The 21,026-nt window shown below is 30.5% G+C and overlaps 1 protein-coding gene and 1 long non-coding RNA gene across 4 annotated transcripts; both read left to right on the top strand.

Annotated features, from left to right (window-relative positions):
- Positions 1-2,972: 2,972 nt before the first annotated feature.
- Positions 2,973-10,390, top strand: LOC136200940 (agamous-like MADS-box protein AGL104). Its single transcript, XM_065991444.1, has 11 exons — positions 2,973-3,235; positions 4,213-4,266; positions 4,353-4,382; positions 4,578-4,658; positions 4,876-4,903; positions 5,070-5,131; positions 6,789-6,888; positions 6,971-7,018; positions 7,099-7,256; positions 8,016-8,145; positions 10,262-10,390. Exons 1-11 carry the CDS (start codon positions 3,051-3,053, stop codon positions 10,388-10,390), a joined length of 1,005 nt encoding a protein of 334 aa, XP_065847516.1. The 5' UTR covers positions 2,973-3,050.
- A 6,400-nt stretch (positions 10,391-16,790) lies between these two features.
- LOC136200955 (uncharacterized) lies at positions 16,791-19,011 on the top strand. Of its 3 annotated transcripts, none has more exons than XR_010673619.1 (4): positions 16,791-16,922; positions 17,084-17,258; positions 18,059-18,247; positions 18,581-19,011. It is a non-coding gene; the product is annotated as an uncharacterized lncRNA (long non-coding RNA). The 3 variants fall into 3 exon arrangements; XR_010673620.1 differs by having other exon boundaries at positions 17,084-17,953; XR_010673618.1 differs by having other exon boundaries at positions 17,084-18,247.
- Positions 19,012-21,026: the final 2,015 nt, after the last annotated feature.

The raw sequence follows: 21,026 nt of genomic DNA, 5'->3' as shown, positions 1-21,026 counted from the left end.
ATCTGGATCGGTGGTTCCATATTTGAAGACCATGTTCAGTGAGGGACATGGCCTGTGTACACAGTTTGAAAGACCTATTGGGTATGGCAAAGAAGTGTCGGGTAAGACCATATGGGATAGGCAATGTTAAGAGACGTCTCGATTATATATGTGGTTATGGATTGATACTTTAGGAGAGAAACTCGAGGATTGATACAATGTTTTAAGTTCATTTGGATTATGTTTTACGTTATGATTGATTTTGATATAAGGTTTTACGTTTGATTGATTACGCTTTGGTTTACTACTTTGACTATATTATGAACTTTGGTTTTGAGTATATTTTATAAGGTTTTGATTAAATCCCTTTCTAAAGGTATATATGTAGCTATGTTAAATAAAGTTGGTTTTTATGGCTGATAGTTTCTTACTGAGATTTTTGTCTCACGTTTTAAAATATTTTAATGTTTTTAGGTGAGAAAGTACATGATAGAGAGAGAAGGTTACCGCCCGATTAGGCGAGGTTTGGAAGTTGGATGCTTATTGTCAGAATTATGGTTAGAACGTTGGTATTGCAATTGTAATATAATGATATGTGGATAAATTGGAGACTCCTAAGTATTGATTATTATCTTTCCATTTCACGCCCGATGCCGATTGAGGTCATTTAGGGTCGGGTGTGACAAAAAGAGCGGTTTTGACCAATTTTAGAGGTTTGACCACTGAAACCGCTGATTGGAGTGTTTGGTGGAGAGAGGTTTGGGAGAGAGTTTTGGGATGAAAACGCTAATTTAGAAAAAGCTCTTAAAATGAGTTTTTTCAATTAGCGTTTTGGAATATTAAAATTAATGGACTTCTTTAACCCTAATAGATAGACTCACTCTTCTCCTGCGCTAAAATTAATGCCCTTATTCATCTTTTTGCACAAACCGCTATTATCAATCAGCTAATTTTTACCAAACAGGTCTACACAAACAGCTAGTCAAATCAGCTAATGTAATCAGCTAACAGCTAACAGCTAATGTAATCAGCTAACAGCTAACAGCTAACAGCTAATTCCCAAACAGGGCCATTATATAGAAAAAAAGACAGGTAAGGGGCCGCCTCCCTTTCCTCTCTACTCATACGGCTTCCCGAAGGGCATTTGTTCCATTTCTCGATATTTCCTTACTGGTCGAATTTGTTTAAAGTCACTGTTTAAAAACAAAGCCACCTGAACTGTTTAGACGTTCAAAATCGAGAATTCATTCTGATTTTTTTTAATTAGTCTTTCTAGACGTTTTTATGGTTTATAAGCGATTTTAACCGTTTGGGTTCTGGTTAGATGTTGTCTAAGCGATAATGAACGAAAGCATTTTTTATAATTCACATTTGAGTTGTTTCAATGATATTGTTGTTGAAATAATATTGATGTTTGCTCATGTTTAAATGATATTTATTATAAATATACATGTTTTTCTATATTAAATAATTTTATATTATTATTTTTGGATAGTATAATACATATTTTGATTGAATTTATATAACAATATTTTGATTAACAAATAAAAAATCACAAATTACAAATCCGATTAATCCTCGACAAATCCCCGATTAATTTTCGAGAGTTCTGTCTATCCGACTAGCACCTAACGTTTTTTACAACCTTACTTAAAGTGATATATTAGTCATTTTTTTTATTTATTAAAGTGACATATTAACCTTCTAAATTTGTTTAATAGGATAATCACAGAATAAGTGACATGTCGTGTGAATTACCCTAAAAGAAGCAGAGAGTAGCTCTATAATCCACACGACGTGTGCCCCGTTTCGCTCATATCCCTCCTCCCTTTTCAATTGCTCACATGATATGAGATAACACGTCGCGTGAGTCCTGTTTCAGACTTTGACCGGACTGACATGTTGATACCCTCATCATCATCTCTACGTCGAACTAATAGTTTCATGGTATATAGCATATTTACCAATTGAACCTTAACATATGTAATTAATTAAATAACTGAATTACTTCTTTTTATAAAATTATAAAGTCGGAAATAAAAACCTTAAATCTTAAAATATAAACTCTAACTTTAAAATGTATAATGTATCATTAAATTATTGCGATGAAAAGATTTTTTTTTTGGTAGAATGGAAGGAACTAGGTTCGAAACAGAAAACAGAAACGAAAAACTAACAACAGGTCATCCGAGGATGGCCTATTCCACATAAATCTGAAAACAGAAATCATTGGATGCCTGCAGGAGGCGTATCACACTCGTGAATACCTAAAGACAGATGTCCTGCGTAGTTTGCCATCCAATCCGCACCTTGGTTTCCTTCTCGGAGAACGTGCATGATTTTGACCTCCCAGTCGTGAGTGGACAGTCCGCGACACTCATTAACCAGCCAATAGCATTGGGGATGACTCTTCGTACTGTCCTGAACCATTTGGACCACCACTAAGGAGTGGAGCTCAAACACCACCCGCATGTAACCCTTCTCCCATGCGATTCGGAGCCCAAAGTATAGTCCCCAGAGTTCCACGAACGCCGTATAGATGCCGAGGTTAACTGTGAAACCATGAATCCAGCCACCCTTCTCGTTACGTAGGAGGCCCCTGCAGAGGCAGGCCCGGGGTTACCCTTGCTGGCCCGTCGGTGTTGAATTATTGCGATGAAAAGATGACGTAGTGCACCGACGGACATATACTAAATTACAAAGTCTAAAATTTATGACGTACCATTAAATTATTATTCCGACACACGAATAACGTGGTGCGCCCGACGTATACTAAACTTACATGGATTTCTTGATATTGTTGACATAAAAACAAAAAAGAAAATAAAATAATAAACCGCTAAATTCCCTCACAGTTAATGACCACTTCTTCAAATTGAAATTTGAATCTGTTAATAGCAAAAAATTCTCTTCATTGTTTCCATCTCTACCTACCATTTCCTTTTTTTAAGCTTTCCATCTTTCTATTTTTCCCCTTTCCTTTTATTCTTCTTCTGGAAATTAAGAAAAATTAAAAAAAAAATAAAAAATAAGAAAAAAGAGATATATAAAATCATCAGAATTAAAAAAAAATGGGTCGTGTGAAACTGGAGATAAAGAGAATAGAAAACCAGACAAATCGACAAGTTACTTTTTCAAAACGCAGAAATGGTCTCATTAAGAAGGCTTATGAACTTTCTATCCTCTGTGATATTGATATTGCTCTTATTATGTTCTCTCCTTCCGGCCGTCTCAGCCATTTCTCCGGCAAGAAAAGGTTCTTTTTTCTTTTTCTTTTCATTTTTTTGCATGCATTTTTTGTAATTTTATTGTCATCTTTAATTATTTATTCAAATATATTGTTGTTTGGAACGTAAATCTGGAGATAACGATGGAAAAAAAGTACTATGAGGCCTATAGATTTAGGGTCCGTTTGCTGTTCGCTGTCTGTTTTTTTTTTTTTTTTCTGTTGCCTTTAGAAAATGCTACTTTTCATAAAAGCAGAGCTCTGCTTTTGTAAAAAACTGCTTTTCAGCGGTAAAAGGCAAACAGAATGAGTCTAACCAAACACCTGTAACGCTGCCTTTCAAAATGAAAAGGAAAACATGAGGTGAAAAGTAAGTAAACAAACACCCTCTTAGACATCGAAATTTTTTTAGAAAATATTATAGCATCTTTTGATTGGTGCAATTTTAAAACTTATTGATAAAAATTTCAGATGTAATTTCATGTTCTGTCATCTTCCAATCTCCACTTTTCTAGACGCTAATAAGATTGAATGACTTATCTTTTGTTAATGATAAAAAAACTCATTTTTTCATTCATTAGGTTTGAAATTGTACCATTTAATAAACGTTTCACTTTTACGTGGGACCTCTCAATAGGGCTAAATTTGTGTCTTTTTGTTTAAATTTCAATTTTTTTTTGTCACCTTAAGTCTGTGATGTTCTGAAGAGTCAACTACATAAAACTCATTTGTTATATAGAGCTGTTCATTTCATTTGCGTTTAATATTTCAATTTTTAACGGTTTGAATTTTTTTTATGTATGTTAAATGGTATCAAAACGTCTTAGATTAAGTAGTCGAGAGTTCAAATCATGATAACTCTTATTATTAAAAAGACATATGAATAATAACTTGTATTGTATATGTTTCAAGTCCATTAACATTCGTGTGTAGATGTGTGTCAGAAATAATAATATAAATTATTATTATACATCATCTATCGGCTTAAACTTTTGTTTCAAAATCAGGATTGAGGACGTATTTGCACGTTATATTAATCTCCCAGACCAAGAAAGAGAACAGTAAGTACATCCTTAATATGTTTATGCTCATCATTTGATTTTTTTTTAATTTAATTATAATTTTTTTTTTATTTTTTCTTATGCAGTGCTATTTACCCTGAACATAGCAGGCATCCGTATGCTCTAAAATCCTTCTTCTGTTTAATTAATTTGGCTTCTGTTTATTTTTTTTTACTGAATTTTGCTTATTTCTTTTTTGTCTTTTTTTCAGTGATTTTCAAAACAAAGAGGTAAATAATTATTCTATATTCTATATATTTTCTTTATTATATTTTCTTTTTAAAAAATTTATTTAAAGTTATTTTTTATTTATTTTTTTACTTTTTGCAGTATTTGCTAAGAACCCTACACCAACTTAAGAGCGAAAATGATATTGCTCTTCAGCTTGCCAAGTTGGTTTTCTTCTTTTTTATTTAACACTCTTTTCCGTTATTATTATAATTAAAATAATTTAATAACCTTTTTAATGGATGTCTTATTATTTTCCGACATCTTTTTAAAAAAAATGAGGGAATATTATATAATATGAATTTCAATAATTTATTTTCTTATTCTCCTTATTTATTTTTATTTTCTTTTTTTTGCTTCATATTGGATTGGTGCAAAAAGGCCCACAGCTGTGAATTCTGATGTTGAGGTAAAAATGATGTCATATTTACTGATTCTATTATCCATAATATTTTTTAAATAAAAATTTGTAGTGTTGTTGCGCCGAGTTCGCCGAGTTAATTTTTGTCTTATTAAAGTTTGATTTTAATTATTTATTTAGATTGTAGTAAATGTTGTTTTACTGAATTCTCTAGGAACTCCAACATGAAGTTGCCAGTTTGCAGCAACAACTCCAGATTGCAGAGGATCAGATAAGGTTTAACTCTTTTATTAATTATTGGCCTAATACATCACCACCAAGGACGGAGCCAGCCCAGGGCTCGGGGCTCGGAGTCCCCCGGCCACCGGCTCCACCTTTGAGTACGGATTGATTTTTTCATGTAGTCCCCCTGAAAGTAGTATATATTGACTTTATGTAGTATTATTTTAATATTTAAAGGTAGATGAGATGGTTAAGGTTGCATATTCCTATTTAAGAGGTCCTATGTTCAAGTCGTCCCTCCAACCTCATTTTTTAAAAAAGTTTTTATTTATTTTTAAATAATTATAAAAACATGTTACCATTATTAATTAATTTAAATAGACTATTTATTTTGATAACATTTTTATGATGTCTTTTCCATTAAAAAAAAGTAAACATATTTAATTTTGTATTAGTTCAATGCTAGTTTTTAAAAAATGATAACATTTTTATAATTTTAACGCGTTGGAAGCTAAATTTTTTTTGTCCAGGCTTAATGGGTTGAACTTTGAAAATTTACCCTCAACCGCACGACTAAAATTAGCCCCCCCAAGTTTAAATTCCTGGCTCCGCCACTGATCACCACCTCCATGAACTTGTCCAAAATAGTAGATTGGTTTTCTAAACTTTGCAAATGTCTCATCTGTTTCCTAAACTTGTTTATTTCGTATCACCAGCTCCCTAAACTTGCCCATAAAAGTAGATTAGCTCCCTGAACTTTGCAAGTATATTACCAACTCCCCAAACTGACTTATTTTGTAACAATTAAGTACAAAAACCATAATACTACCTCTCCATCATCATTCATTCAATCTCTCAAACCTGCAACACTAACTCTTATAATAGGTTGAAAGGTATGAGAAGCGAAAAAATTACCCCTCGAATAGATGAAGACATATTTTTAGAATTTATGTTTAATAAGTTTTTATATTTAGTTGTTACAGAATAAACAAGTTTAAGGAGCTTGTGAGACACTTACAAAGTTCGGAGAGCTAATCTACTTTTATGTACAAGTTTAGGAAGCTGGTGATACGAAATAAGCAAGTTTAGGGAGCTAGTAAGACACTTACAAAGTTCAGGGAGCCAATCTATTATTTTGGACAAGTTCAGTGAGCTGATGATGTATTAGGCCTTAATTATTTCAATTTAACCTCTATGATAACTCGTAATTAGTTAATTTATACTCGGCCTAATACACAAATAACTCCCTGAACTTATCCAAATATTGCAACTGCCTCCCCGAATTTTCAATTGTAACAACTTATCTCTCGAACTTATCCAATTATAAAATATAACCCTTCAAACTTATCCAATTGTTAAATGTAACCTCAAATTGCCGACATGGACTGCAATTGAAGAAACACGTGACATACAAAAATTGTAACGCTCATGGAGTGTGATAATCAGATCTTTAGCGTGATACGAATCTGAGGAAATCTTTTTACGGTTGCTTCAAGCACGGGGTAAAAAAAATTCCAATTTGGAGTTATATTTTACAATTAGACAAGTTTAAAGGATAAGTTGTTACAATTAAAAGTTGGAGGGAGCAGTTGCAACATTTGAACATGTTCATGGTTTATTTGTATATTAGCCCTTTATACTCAATTATTTGTTGAGACACCTCCTAATTAGTTAATTAAATATTACTCTTAATTTTTTTTCCTTAACACAGAATATATGAGCCAGATCCACTAAAATCAACATCCATGGGGGAGCTAGAATCATGTGAGAAAAATCTAGTAGACACCTTGACACGTGTTATTCAAAGAAAGGTTACCTACATTTTAATTTTTATTTGATGTTAATATTTTTATTTTTTTCATGAATATATAAAATATTATCTGTTAATTACAGGATTATTTGTTGGCAAACCAAATATCTTATGATCCATCTAGTATGCAGGTGATTAATTAACTTAATATTATAATTTTATTCTGATTAATTTTAATTGTTAGAATTAATCTAAATTGATTTAATTACAGCAAAGGATAGCAACAAGTTCATTCGAGAATGATGTTATGGGTTGGTTACCAGATGGTGGTGAAAACCATGCTCAAATTTTGTCTAATAATAATAATAATTCTACTGGACAAAATCATTCTCAGATTTTCGATGCTTCTACCTCCTTGAATAATCTAAGGTTTCTTTTCTTTTATCCTTTCGTCGGAATTAATTTTTTTTATTTCACGTTAATTAATTAATTAGAAAGCTATATATGTCCGATTATTTTCTTCCATTGACTAATGACATGAATATATTTATATTATATTATAGCGACTAAGGTGGTAAACTGGTTCAATCTGATTGAATCAAACTCAATAAGTGAATCGGTCTAAAAATATCCAAAAATTATATTGTTGAAACCATTTAAAACTCGTTAAATCAGCCGGTTGAACTATTGAACTAGAACTGATCATGAATTAATAGGTTTTACCTGTTAGTTATTTTTTTTAAAGGAATTTAAAATCAAATTTAATTTATGTTAGTTAATAAATCATTAATTAATTACTACACATGTTTTATAAGAACTTACATACTGCACTAATTTAAGTCTTTAGGTATTATTTTATAACTATATTAGATTTAGTTTTAGTATACATTTTCTATAGAATTTTTTGAATCCGGGTTCAATCCCGATTGAACCTTGGTTAAACCATAAATTCTTAGTTCTTTTTCTTTATTGTTTTTTTAACCTGTCCGGTTTTGACAACAATGATAACGATCTAGCCTTGTATTCATTGTTAAGTTATATATGTTTTATATTTCTTCTTCTGGGCCTTAGGCCTTAGATTTCTTGGGTCTGGACCCTGGCGGATCATTGACATATTGGGCCTTAGAAATCTTAATGTAAAAAAAAGAAAATAAGAAATAAAAATTGATTAAAAATATAAAAATGCAGAGATATATCATCAAGTATATATGATCCACTGCTGCAAGGAAGTAGCTCAAATGGGGAGACACCTAACGACGGTAGCTTTTCTACATGGCCTCAGCCGTACACCTCCGCCGCTTTATACCCTCAAGTTCAGGTCTTCTTTTTTTTCTTTTTCATTATGTATTTTCAACTCTCTTTTTTGCTTATTTATTTACTACACCTTTCATTCTTAAATTATTTACTTTATCGAATTTTTTAAAAAATAACAAATTCAATTACAAGCATTTTTTTTTTAAAATTTTGGAACCCCGAGAATGAATGATTTTGTACTAATTTAAAATGTGGAAGTTGAATTTGAAATTAAATTGATAAAAGATTATGAGAAAATTTATGATAATATCAGATTAATAATATGATATCATATTACTTTCTCCGTTCCATATTACATGTCTTTCTAGAGATTTTTTTTTTGTTTCCTAATACATGTCATTTTGGTATGATCAATACATATTAAGTCATTTTTTTTTCTGCTACAAAACATGGGTTTATGGAGAGTAATTAGAATAATGGACTTATTATAAAACAAATCAATAGTGAAATCAATAAATAAAGGGAAGCAAAGTCTTTTTTCTAATATTGTTAATTTGTGTACAACTCTCTATAAAGACATGTGATATGAAACGGATGGAGTATTTTCCTAACTAATAAAATATTATAATTATATAATTAAATCATTTTTAGTTAATTATATGAATATGAGAAGGGGAAGGGACAGTCATCCGTTCACTCTTCGGAAATGACGGAAAGATATTCCAATGTCATAAAGATGATTATATCTCGTAATTTGGAACTATTTATGAGAGTTTATAATAAAAGTTATTATTGAACTTTAAGTATCAATTTAAGCTTTTGATTCAATTAGTTTATTGATATGATACAGTCTCTTACAGTTCCGGCCTGGGCCTAGGCCGGGATGCATCACCTAAGACCCAAGGCTAGAAGGGACCCAAAAAGAAAAAAAGGGTCCAATACATGAATATCATAATTAAGTATAAAATTACAACTAAGTCATATCACCAAACTTAATTTTTAATGTGTCGTTATTCTCAATATATTACGATTTTACACCATAGTTTAAAAATTCTAGTCTCTAATTCATAAATCATAAACCCTAGAAAATATATTCTAGACTTCTAATTTATAAATTCTAATCCTTAAAGTATATTAAGAGTACTGATTTTACTAGTTTGACATAATCCAAAATTATAATCTGACATAGTTGAAAATAGTTGTTAACAAATGAATTTCTGTGTAATTTTCCCAAGAAAAAAATTAGGTCTATAAATTTATAAAGTAATTTTTTAATCTTTAAAGAGCTCAAATAATTGAATTTTATACTTCAAAAAGTCTCACTTGATTTTTTTTTTAAATATAGGTTAAGAGTTAATTTCAAAAAATATGAAACATTCTTCTAATTTTAGATAAATAAAAGTATATTTGCTGAACGTAATTATACATACCGTACAATTATTAATGAAATACTTTTTTTATTTATTATTGATTAGCATATTTTTAAATTTTTACGTATAATTTTTTTTTTATTAAAGGAGTCTTTATCTCTTATTTCGTCAATGACCCACAAATTGTCAGGACTTGCCCTGATACCGAATCATCAAAACATCAAACCACAGGCTTCTTTTTTTCAATGTATCTCATTTTATTATTAAAGGGTCCTATTTCATATTTGCCAAGAGTCAATACAATGTCAGGACCGATCTTGACCTCTTACACTAAATAGTCAAGAATTTAAACCCAGACTACTTTAATTTATTAGAAAGGAATTTTAACATATAACAAGATGAATTTGAATTGTATACACTTCAAATTCAGATTATATTTACATATAGATATTCGAGAAATTATAATACAAACTATTATTAAATTTTAATTCTAATCTTAACCTTTCAAACCAAATGGTTCACCAAACCCTCCAATTCAATAACCAGATGAAAAAATTTATTTAAAATCTTAGACTCTAAAATATAAATTTAAACTCTAAATTATAAACCCTATACTCTAAAATATATGATATATATCAATTATTAACACGAAACGTAGATAATGTGATATATTCTAAAATTTATTGAGGTTTAAGCTAAGTTATTTGTGTATTTATATAATCAAATTATTTTCTGAATATTTGTTTAGATATATTGAAATGGTAAAAAAAAAAAGAAATTAATAAATGAAAAATTGATGGATGGAATCAGAATGGAATGCCAAATATAGAAGAAATGATGGGAAGGGAGCAGATGGAGATGCCAATGGGTGGCCCACACATGCAAATGGAAAATGAAGCTGCTAATTATGATAATAACAAAATCCCTCAACTTAATTAATTAATTACTTTTTATTTCCATGTTAATTTTGGGAATTAATCTTGTATAAATTATGTTTATGAAATTTTCTGTTTTTTTTTTCTAATTTGTTTTGTAAATTATGAATTGCTGGATATTTATTGTCTGTTATTTCAAATATATATACATAGATATAGTGAAAATGTGCAACTATATTAATTGTGTTGGAGATTAATTATAGGCCTAATACATTATCAGTTCACTGAACTTGTCTAAAATAGTATATTGACTTCCTGAATTTTACAAATGTCTCACCAATTCCTTAAACTTGTTTATTTCGTATCACCACGCTCCCTGAACTTTGCAAATGTTTCACAAACTCTCTCAATTTGCTTATTCTGTAACAACTAAATACAAAAACTTATTAAACTTAAATTCTAGAAATACATCTTCATCTATTCGAGAGGTAACTTTTTCGCTTCTCCTACCTTTCAACCTATTATAAGAGTTAGTGTTGCAGGTTTGAGAGATGGAATGGATGAGGACTGAGAGTTAGCAAGTTTAAAAAGCTGGTGAGACATTTACAAAATTTAGGGAGCCAATCTACTATTTTGGACAAGTTTAGGGAGCTGGTGATGTATTAGACTAATTATTTATTTTATCGAATTTCAAAAAAAAAAAGTTTCGTATAGAAAAATAACTCTTATTTTTGTCAAATTTTTATTTTTTATTTTGAAACCCCGAGAATGAATGATTTGGTACTAATTTAAATGTGAAAATTTAATTTGAAATCCTGAGGCATTGAAGATAAGTCTTCCCACTTCCTTGCCTACAAGAGGTGAAGAATGATGCCTCTTTTTTTCTTCGTAATGCCCGGCAGAGAGCCTTTCAAAAGAAAGACTTCTTTAAGGCTTTCCTAAGTCGGAAGATTACTGGCTTGCTGCTTTATCTTTTGAACAAGATGCGAAAGAGTCATTCAATCAATCTCTTTACGTGTAAGAGGAAAAGAGTTTGAATCGGAAACTTAATTTCTTACTCCGGGAGAAGAGAGGGGACTAGTAAGAGAGGAGGTTTTCAACTGACTATCTCCATAGATAGAGGATGCTCCTCCTTCTCAGGTCGGGATGGGATTCTAACTAAAAAAGAGTCTCTTCCGGGAAGAGACGAGATAATCTTTCTTTCTATGACATATGACATTTCATCATAAGTAGCGATCATCTTCTATTAATTAATAAAAGATTATGAGAAATTTTATCAAGATTTTGGTGTGTTAAACAAATAATATAATGTCATATTACTCCTTAACTAGTAAAATATTAAAATTATGTAATTAATAAATATTTTTTTTGTTAATTATTTGAATGTGAGAGAGGAAGGGAGGGAGTCCCTTCACTTTTAGAGAATGGCAAAAAGATATTGCAATTAGAGGTGTTAAAATGAATAAATGAGTCGATCCAACTCAATCCATTTAATAGATGGATTGAAACAACTCATTTATATATGAGTTAATACGATCCAATCTATTTATTAAATGGGTTACATAAGTTAACTCATTTAATCCAATTAATAAAATCTAATTCAAAATTGGAAAAAATGAAAAAAAAAAAAATTATAGTAGAATTTCAAAATTTTGGAAATCTGAAAATCCGTAAATCTAAGGTTTGGAATTTCAAAATCTGAAATTCTAGAAAATTATGGGATTTTATAAATATTGGAATTTTAGATTTCTATCATTCCAAAAAATATTGAAATTGCAATGTTTTTTGGAATTCTAGATTCTAAAATTCTGGAATTTTAGAATTCTAAAATTTAAGAAAATGCGAGAACTCTGGGTTATGGAATTCTAGAATTCTGGAATTTGAGAATTTGAGAATTTCAGAAAATACTGAAATTGATTTTAGTGTTTTCGAGAATTTTAGAAATCTGGAATTTCAGAAAATACTAGAATTTTAGATTCTGAAGTTCCAAAATTCTAGAATTTCAAAAAATACTAAAAATATAGTATTTTCTGGAATTTCAGAAAAATACTAAAATTCTAGTAATTTTATGAATTCTAAAAATCTAGAATTATTGATTCTGGAATTCTAGAAATACTAGAATTTCAGAATTCCAGATTCTGGAACAAAAAAAAAAAAGAAATAAAAGTAGGAGGAGGAAAATAATCATCTATTTTAACTAGGGCTGGGCGCGGATCCTGTAGATACTGGATTGGACGAATATCCGAGGAAAAAACTCCGGAATTGGACCAAACCGTTGACTTTTTTTAGAGAACCGAACTGGATTGGACCATTGACTTTTCTTCAAAGAACTGGACCGAAATTTATCCAGAACCGGACTGATAACCGAATTGGATTGGATTGGACCGAACTGGTCTGAAATAACCGAAAGTTTAGTAATAATAAATTTATATTTCATACATTAACTTTATTTCCACTCTATATAATTTTTAATTTAATTTTAAATGATATTATTATAAAATATATACTATATATTATATATAAAGAGAAATATTATATAATATATAGTTATATATTTTATAAGGTTTGGTAAACTAATTACAATAATATAAATTTATAATTTATTAATAAGGTTAATGAGGTATAACATTATTAAATAAAAATTATTAAAACGAAAAGTCATAAAAATCATTATTAAATATTATAACCCTTAGCTGTCATCGAATTGTAAAATAAAAAGTCTCTCTGTTCTTCCTTTTTCACCACCGGCCCTTCTTTACTGTCTTTCCTTTGGAAAACAAGAAATTTGTTGTGTTAAGAAGATTCGATTACAAATTGGGATGATGATTAGAGAGATTGTAGTCTGATCATATTTTGCTAATGAAGTGTTGTCTTTTTGAAATTAAAGGTTGTTTGTTTTTATCGATTTGTTATTTTATAACTATGATTTTGTGGGTTTTTTTAGCCTTGTTGTCTACTGTAACTTTTGATGAATGTTGTTTACTTCCTAAAAAAATATTATTTATTTCAAGTTATGTAAGATAATAAAATTCTATATTTTTATTATCTTGTAAATTAAATTTTATTTTATTTTTTAGGACTTAAAATATTAGATATTTATCCGAATCACCGAAAAATTATATTGGATTGGACCGAAACCGAATCTACGAATCCCCGAATTGGGCTGCACTGAAATTTTGGGACAATTCAATTCTGAAAATTTATTCTTTTAATCCAATCCTGGAGATTTCCTTTTACTAATCTCCGAATTTCAATTTAATACTGGCGATTCATGAATCCCCAACTTGGACCGAACTGTGCCCAACCCTAATTTTAACGGTGTTAAGAGATTTATCACGAATGCTAACGACATAAACAACATCGCTATTTACAGGACAAAAAAACCACAGGTACGTTATAAGAAAACCTGAAACCATAAAGTTTTAAAAAATAAAAAATAAAAAATCAACCCTTGATTTTATGAGCTTAAAGTTTTATATAAATTCACGTTTCTATTTTTCACGTTTTACACGCTTTCTCATTTTTCATGTTTCACAAATTGTTAAATGGGTTTATTGATCCACCCAACTAACTCACAACCTAACCCATTTATTATATGGATTAGATAGTTGACCCATTCATGACCCAACTTATAAATGGATCAACCCAACACATCCATTCTATGAGTTAAGTGGGTTATTAAATGGATTATGACCCATTTTGACACCTCTAATTTCTAATGTTATAAAAAAGATTATTTCTCGCGATCTCGAACTATTTGCGAGAGTTTATAATAAAAATTATCAATTTTTAACTTTAGATTCAATTAGACTTGTTCATCAGCTCATTCACCCGTCCAAGCGTGCCCTTCATGGATTAGGTTTGGACATTTATATTTGATGTTTGGTCCGACACAAACCTGCTCAAGTCCGTATATAAAAAGAGCTGAGTTTGGGATTGCTCTCAAAATCTCAAGTAAGACCGGCCGATCCAGTTTTATATTATATAATATAATATATTATACATACATATATTGGCGGTGTACTTTTAAAAAATTACTTTTCTTGCTAGATCAGGTGATGTATTACAATAAAATCTTATAATAATTATATTAGAAAAACATTATTCTATTTTTAGTAACTAACATATTAGATGGACTTGTGAAGAAAAATGGCTTTGATTTGTTATAAGGAATTGTGAAGAAAAATTGATTTGATTTGTGTGGGTATTTTTTGTAAATTGTATTCTTGCTCTAAGGAGCTCTTTTTCTGTTCCACATGAGAAACTTATCAAAGTTTTCAAAAGTATATAAAGAGTTGGACTTTATAAATCTTTAAATTGTGTTTAGTAGGTTTTAGCAAATATACCACACACGCGCGCTCACCTCGCTCGTTCGTTCGCCCGACTGGATCCGAATTTTATTTTCATTAATTGGCTTTAAAAGGAGAGAGAAAGGTAGAATTAGAGAGAGAGAAGAGTAAGAGGGAGAAAGTGAAAATGAGATAGACGAGAGTTAGAGAAAAATGATATTTGATAAAAAAAATGAAGAAGAGAGAAAATAAAGATGAAGATATAAAATTGAAGAAGATGAATGGTTCCCATTAAAATATATTAAAAATTGATGATTTGATATTTTAACTGGATTGACCGGTCATTTTTACTTGTGGGTGGTCATTAGAAATGATACATTTTTAGTGTAAAAAAATTTTGGTTGTACAACAAAGTGTGAAAACAGGTAAACGTTATACACCACGTATGTAATTTACCCATTAGATATAATGTTTTTAAATTTCCTTTGTTACTATTTTAACGCATAAAAAAACATAGAATGACAATCATAACAAAACATGATTTTAACTAACTCCTCAAAATGACCGTTAAAGACCTCAAAATAAAAATATTCAAGAATTAAAGTTGTTCAGAACGACCTTTACTATGAAACCATATTTTTTATTTTCTAAAATCACATTTTTGGAGCTTTCTCTCTCTAAAAATTCACTATCTCTCCTAACCAAACAACACCTAAATGACCTCAAAACGAAAATTAATTTTTTTTCAAGAAGTTTAATGGTCACACTGTTAAGAATTGAAGTTCAGTGGCCATAATGTTAAATGGGTAAAGTTCAATGGCCATGGATGTAATTTACTCGTAGGATCATTGTTCATGCCTAAAACTAATTTACAAAAGCGTGTATGGAAATAATTGAAGAAATGATATAACTATGTCGCATGTAGGAATGTTCACAACATGCACCTTAATGACCAAATTGGTCATTAACCGTTAAGTCTAGACTTATTAAATCTAAACTGTAAGATGCTTTGAATCTTCATCTTAGGATTCTAATAAGTCTAGATCTAACGGTGAATGATTAAATAATACATGGTCAATAAGGTCCATGTGATCAAAACCGATGTCGCTGGAGGTTTATGAGCATATCGTCAGTTTCGTGCACGTATACAAACCATACTCCACATATATTGCATTTATGACATTTAAATTCTTAAACTTTATGGGGTAAATTACACCAATGGTACCTAAACTTTACCTTATTTACATTTTGGTACCTAGATTATATTTTGTCCCAAAAATATACCTGAAGTAATGATGACCGGACAATTTAGTATATTTTACCGGTTAATGACCGGTTAATAAGAGTTTCATGAGTTAGTTACACAGATGGTACCTGAACTTTACTATAATTCACACTTTGGTATCTGGATTTTATTTTATCCTAAAAACACAACTCAAGTAAAGGTGACTGAAAAATACAGTACATTTGATCGGTTAGTAACTAGATAATGTGAGTTTGACCATTTTGAACTAAACATTGGGACTCACCATACGCTCAATTAACATAAAATTACAATACTTTATGTTAATTGAGTGTATGATGGATCTCAATTTTTTAATTGAAAATAGTCAAACTCGTGTTGAACGATCACTGTTAGTCAAATGTACTAAAATTTTGAGTCATCTTTACTTGAGGTTTATTTTTTGGGCAAAATGAAATCTAGGTACCAAAGTATGAATTAGGATAAAGTTCAGGTACCATCAGTGTAATTTACTCATCAAACTCGCACTAACCGACCAGTGACCAGTAAAATATGCTAAATTATCTGATCATTGTTAGGACAAAATGTAATCTAGGTACCAAAGTATGAACTAGAATAAATTTCAGATACCATCAAAACAAACAATAATCCGAAAAGGAAGATAAAAGATTTTGCAGAAGTTTTTTATTTATGAATGCCAATGTTTTGATTTGGTTGGCGATGTGGGACTATAACCAATCTTATGAAAAGACCAAAGAAAATAACAGCTAACCACTCAGACACTCTCTCCTTCACGTCTCTCCCTCCTGCGTTTCTTCTTCTATTGTTTTTTTTTTTCCATCTCATCTGTCTATCACTTTCAGAACATAACCATAATATAATAATAATGTAAAACTCATGCATCAAAGAATCATACAGTATAATGATGTGATGTAACGTATGAACTTAGTATAATAATGGTGGATAGATGATAATTTTATACAAAAAAGTTGCAGCAAATCATAATCCAAAACCAAAAGCTATTCATATTCCATATGAGTATCTAGATGAAATTGAAGCCAAAGGTAAGGCTTTTGATGATGGAGTTTTACTCAAAATCTCTTAGCTTTATTCCTTTAGATGGTGGGTTTTACTCAAAATCAAGCATAGATTTGAGCAATTCGCAGATGGTTATCAATTGGGACTTGCTAATATCCCTGAATTTGAATGATTTCTTCAATTGCAGTGATGAAGACAGGCGGAAGAGAATGAGGTTGTGTTCTCAAAGAGAATGAAAAAAAATGGAAGAAGAAATGCAGGAGGGAGAGACGCAAAGGAGAAAAGTGTCCGAGTGATTAGTGATGTGGTATGCCTGGCGTATAATAAAATTTCTCCTCCTCAACTATAAGCAATTTTCTCAGGTGATAATATTATTGTTTTCTATTCTTCTTCTTTGATCCTTCTTTTTTCTGCAATTAAAAGGGATTCAAAAATTAATTAGAATTTGATTGAATGGGATTGCTGCTGAAGGTAAACGTTATTGTCGTGTGACAGAGAGGTCACCGGTTCAAGTCAACAACCTCTTACCAACAACTACTTCATTTCATGTTCAATAAGTGATTAGCCTAAATGTCTCGGTTGTCCTATTGCTATATCTCTGGAACTCCCCAGGAATGCATATATCAGTGGTGGAAACAAAGCTTGAATCTGAAAAACATTTCAAACAAAGACACCAATTATGAATACATCAATCAAAGAATAAAGTAATGTAAGCTGTAAAACGTCTGAGGCTCCCATACATGCAATAAAATCAAATTTATCTATCATCCATATCAAAATGACTGCATCAATGTCCATTAGGCTAATCATAGCCGAGATGATAATAGCAGCAAGGATAGCATTAGGTGTGTACTTGAAAAGTGGAGTGATAAATTCCAAGGTCAGAAATACAATAATCGACATAATAATGTTGGACACACTCGTATGGCACCCTGCCATGTAATTCACAGCAGATCGTGAAAACGGACCTTGGAATTTGCACAAACAACATCATGTACAATCTTTATTTGAAATGTTTTTAATTTTCATTTCTGTCGAGATTGGACTCTTGATTGCGGTAAGTAACTACCAATCTTTCTTTCTTTTTTCGTCATTCATATCCTATAGAATATATATATAACACTGATAACCCGTTTTGACACCTCTACTACTTCTTGTGCAGGTCTCAATATCATTTGCTAAAATTCTTCTACAAGTGACAAGGCCTCGGACTGCTCTTCTTGGCAAGCTACGTGGGACTACTGTACAGAAATGCTCTACAATATCCTGAAGCAACTAAGATTCCTGGTGTTTTGATTGTCAGAGTTGATTCTGCAATTTACTTTTCCAACTCCAATTACATCAGAGAGAGGTACACTACAAACTAATTGATCTCAAAAACTGATAGGAAAAGCTAACAATAGCTTTTATTATTATCGCTGGTACACCGCGGCGAACATCTTTTAAACTTGAAGTGTGTACAAGTTCATCTTACCACATGTGGGCTAACTTTCAGACTGAATTGATACCTAAATTTCGATTTGAGCTAAACTGATTCTACAAACAAGTTAGGTGGTGACATACTTAATAGTAGCGTATAATTTTTTTTTACACTCTACATACATGTGTTATTATCTGGGACTAATTTAATAAAAAAAGCTAAAATTAAAGAAGCAAAGGCTAAGAAACTATAACTTTGTTGCAGGATACTAAGATGGTTGATAGACGAGGACGAACAATTAAAAAAAATATGCGAACCACAGATCCAATATTTGATAGTGGAAATAAAATCCTTTGAATTGAAGCTCATAAGTTACTTAATTTGCAGCTGTTACTGAAATTGACACCAGTGGAGTTCACGATCTAGAAGAATTATACAAGAGTCTACTGAAGAAAGATGTTCAGGTTTCAAAATAAAAAAGCCTAAATCAAGTAATCGCATTGTAATTAAGCTGTTACTGAATAAATTTTGATTTTTCGGTTCGGTTTTTGGTCTATTAGATTTAGGTTCAGTTTTATTTTTTATAATATTTAGGTAATTTCAATCGGTTCGGTTTTTAAATCAAAATTACCAAATTAACCGAATAGATCGAAATAAATTAAATATAATTAGAAATTGGATTTATTATATAATTAGTGTATGTCATTTATTGTTCTAAGTTATATTTAATTTAAAATTATATTATTAGAATCTTTGTTAAGCATGGTAGTTTTTGGATTGCCGGTAACTAATTATACTATTGGTTTATCCAATGTTTGTCTACCAATTTAGTACAATTGTACACTAATTCACATTGTCTGTAACTGATTATATTATTGGTCTATTTAATGTTTGTCTACCAATTTAGTACAATTGTATATTAATTCATATTTGGAATTAAGATTCATTTCATATATAAAATTTCTATGTTTTTTTCTTTCTATTCTTTTTTTTTCTTTCAATCCAAAATAAAAAAATAAAAATAAAAATTGTTGTATATATAAGTAAATATCCAACAACATCATTAACGGTGTAATATTAACCTTACATAAAAATAATTGTTAATGAAATTGTTTAATATAAGGAAACCGAATAACCGAACTGAACCAACCGAAATAATTCAATCGGTTCGGTTCGGTTATTTATTATTATTTGATTAGGTTCGGTTTTTATTTTTAAAGCTATTCGGGTTTTGGTTATTTTAGTTAGGTTCGGGTTTCAGACTGAACCGACCGATGAACACCCCTAATCCCACCTTCTTTTCTTTTATTTTTACAGTGTTCAATATACATATGCAGTTAATCTTCTGCTTGTGATTTCTACTGTCAATTTCATTCTTACGATTAAAAAAAAAAGGCTTCAATGAATATCATAATTAAATATTAAATTACAATTAAATCAGATTATTAAATTTAAATGGTAAGTATGTCATAAATAACAAATAAAATATGTTTTTACCACTAATTTAAATATTCTAAATTTAAATTCATAAATTTTAAACTATAGACAATATATTTTAGATTTCCAATTCATAAACTTTAATTTTTAAAATAGATTAAAAGTAATGATTTTATTAGTTTAATATTATTTAAATTAATACTAACATAGTTATAAATCAAATTTCAAATGTAAATTTCTGTGTAAATTTCCCTTAAAAATAATCGCAATGTCATTTACTTGTCTTATATTGAATTTTAGTATACATTGTAAGTACAAAAGAAGGAATAGAAATAACTTATCGGAATGTAAAAGCTGTGTCGTGGACAGAACCACTGCATTGAAAACGATTACGGTAGACTCTGGAGCAAGCTGGAAGTCCGATTGTCAACCAAGGTTTACACAGCGAGCGTCGCACTAGTGCACTCTAGGGCGAAGCTTTGGAACAGCAAAATATTTAATTGCCCAGAGAAGAAAATCGTAATGGAGATAAAAATTATAATCGCAAAGTTTCTGTGTCTTTGAACTGCCCAGAGTTCGTGTTTTATTTTGGTATAAAACGAACGTTGTAGTGGACAACGTTTTTGGAGAGAAAAACGTAATGGTTGAGTAAAATCAGGGATAGTGGAGATAGGATTTTAACTTGTTAAGAAATAGTCAAAAGGGTTTAAAATATTTAATGGCCAAATAAAAATCGGGTCCAGTCCAGTCGGGACGGGCGAGCGTCGCGCACGCGTGTGGTTTATTTTGTAAAACCCACTAAACACAATTTAATAACTCTTTTGGCCCAACCCAATATAAACCCTTCAACCATCTCAAAAGTTTTCCACGTGGGATACTTAATGTCACAAAAGACAAGCAAAGGCTAAAGAGCCATTTTACCAAAATCTCCAACAATCCCCCACAAATGGCTTTATAGCAAAACAGTTTTAAGAACAATAATAAATCTTTTCTGGGCAATAAGTTACAAATTTTAAAAACTTAAGCATCTATATCTTTCGATTGAATTGATACATAGTGATGTGAGGCAACATGTTATAGTTTTAGAAGTGAATTGCTCTTAAACTTCTACAACTCTAACTGAGACCCTCACAACACGTAAAGAAAACCTTTAAACGAAATTTTGATGTTCCGCGATAAAAACAATAGCACTTTTAATGGCCATGCGCACACCTTGGATCTCATGCGTGCTCTAGAAAGACAGCCCAAAGTCTTTCATAGAAGGCGGCCCACC

Source organism: Euphorbia lathyris, chromosome 7 (assembly GCF_963576675.1).
Source record: "Euphorbia lathyris chromosome 7, ddEupLath1.1, whole genome shotgun sequence".
NCBI classification, from domain to species: Eukaryota; Viridiplantae; Streptophyta; class Magnoliopsida; order Malpighiales; family Euphorbiaceae; genus Euphorbia; species Euphorbia lathyris.
Note: the sequence above shows the minus strand (reverse complement) of the source record. Positions and strands in the feature narration are given on the sequence as shown.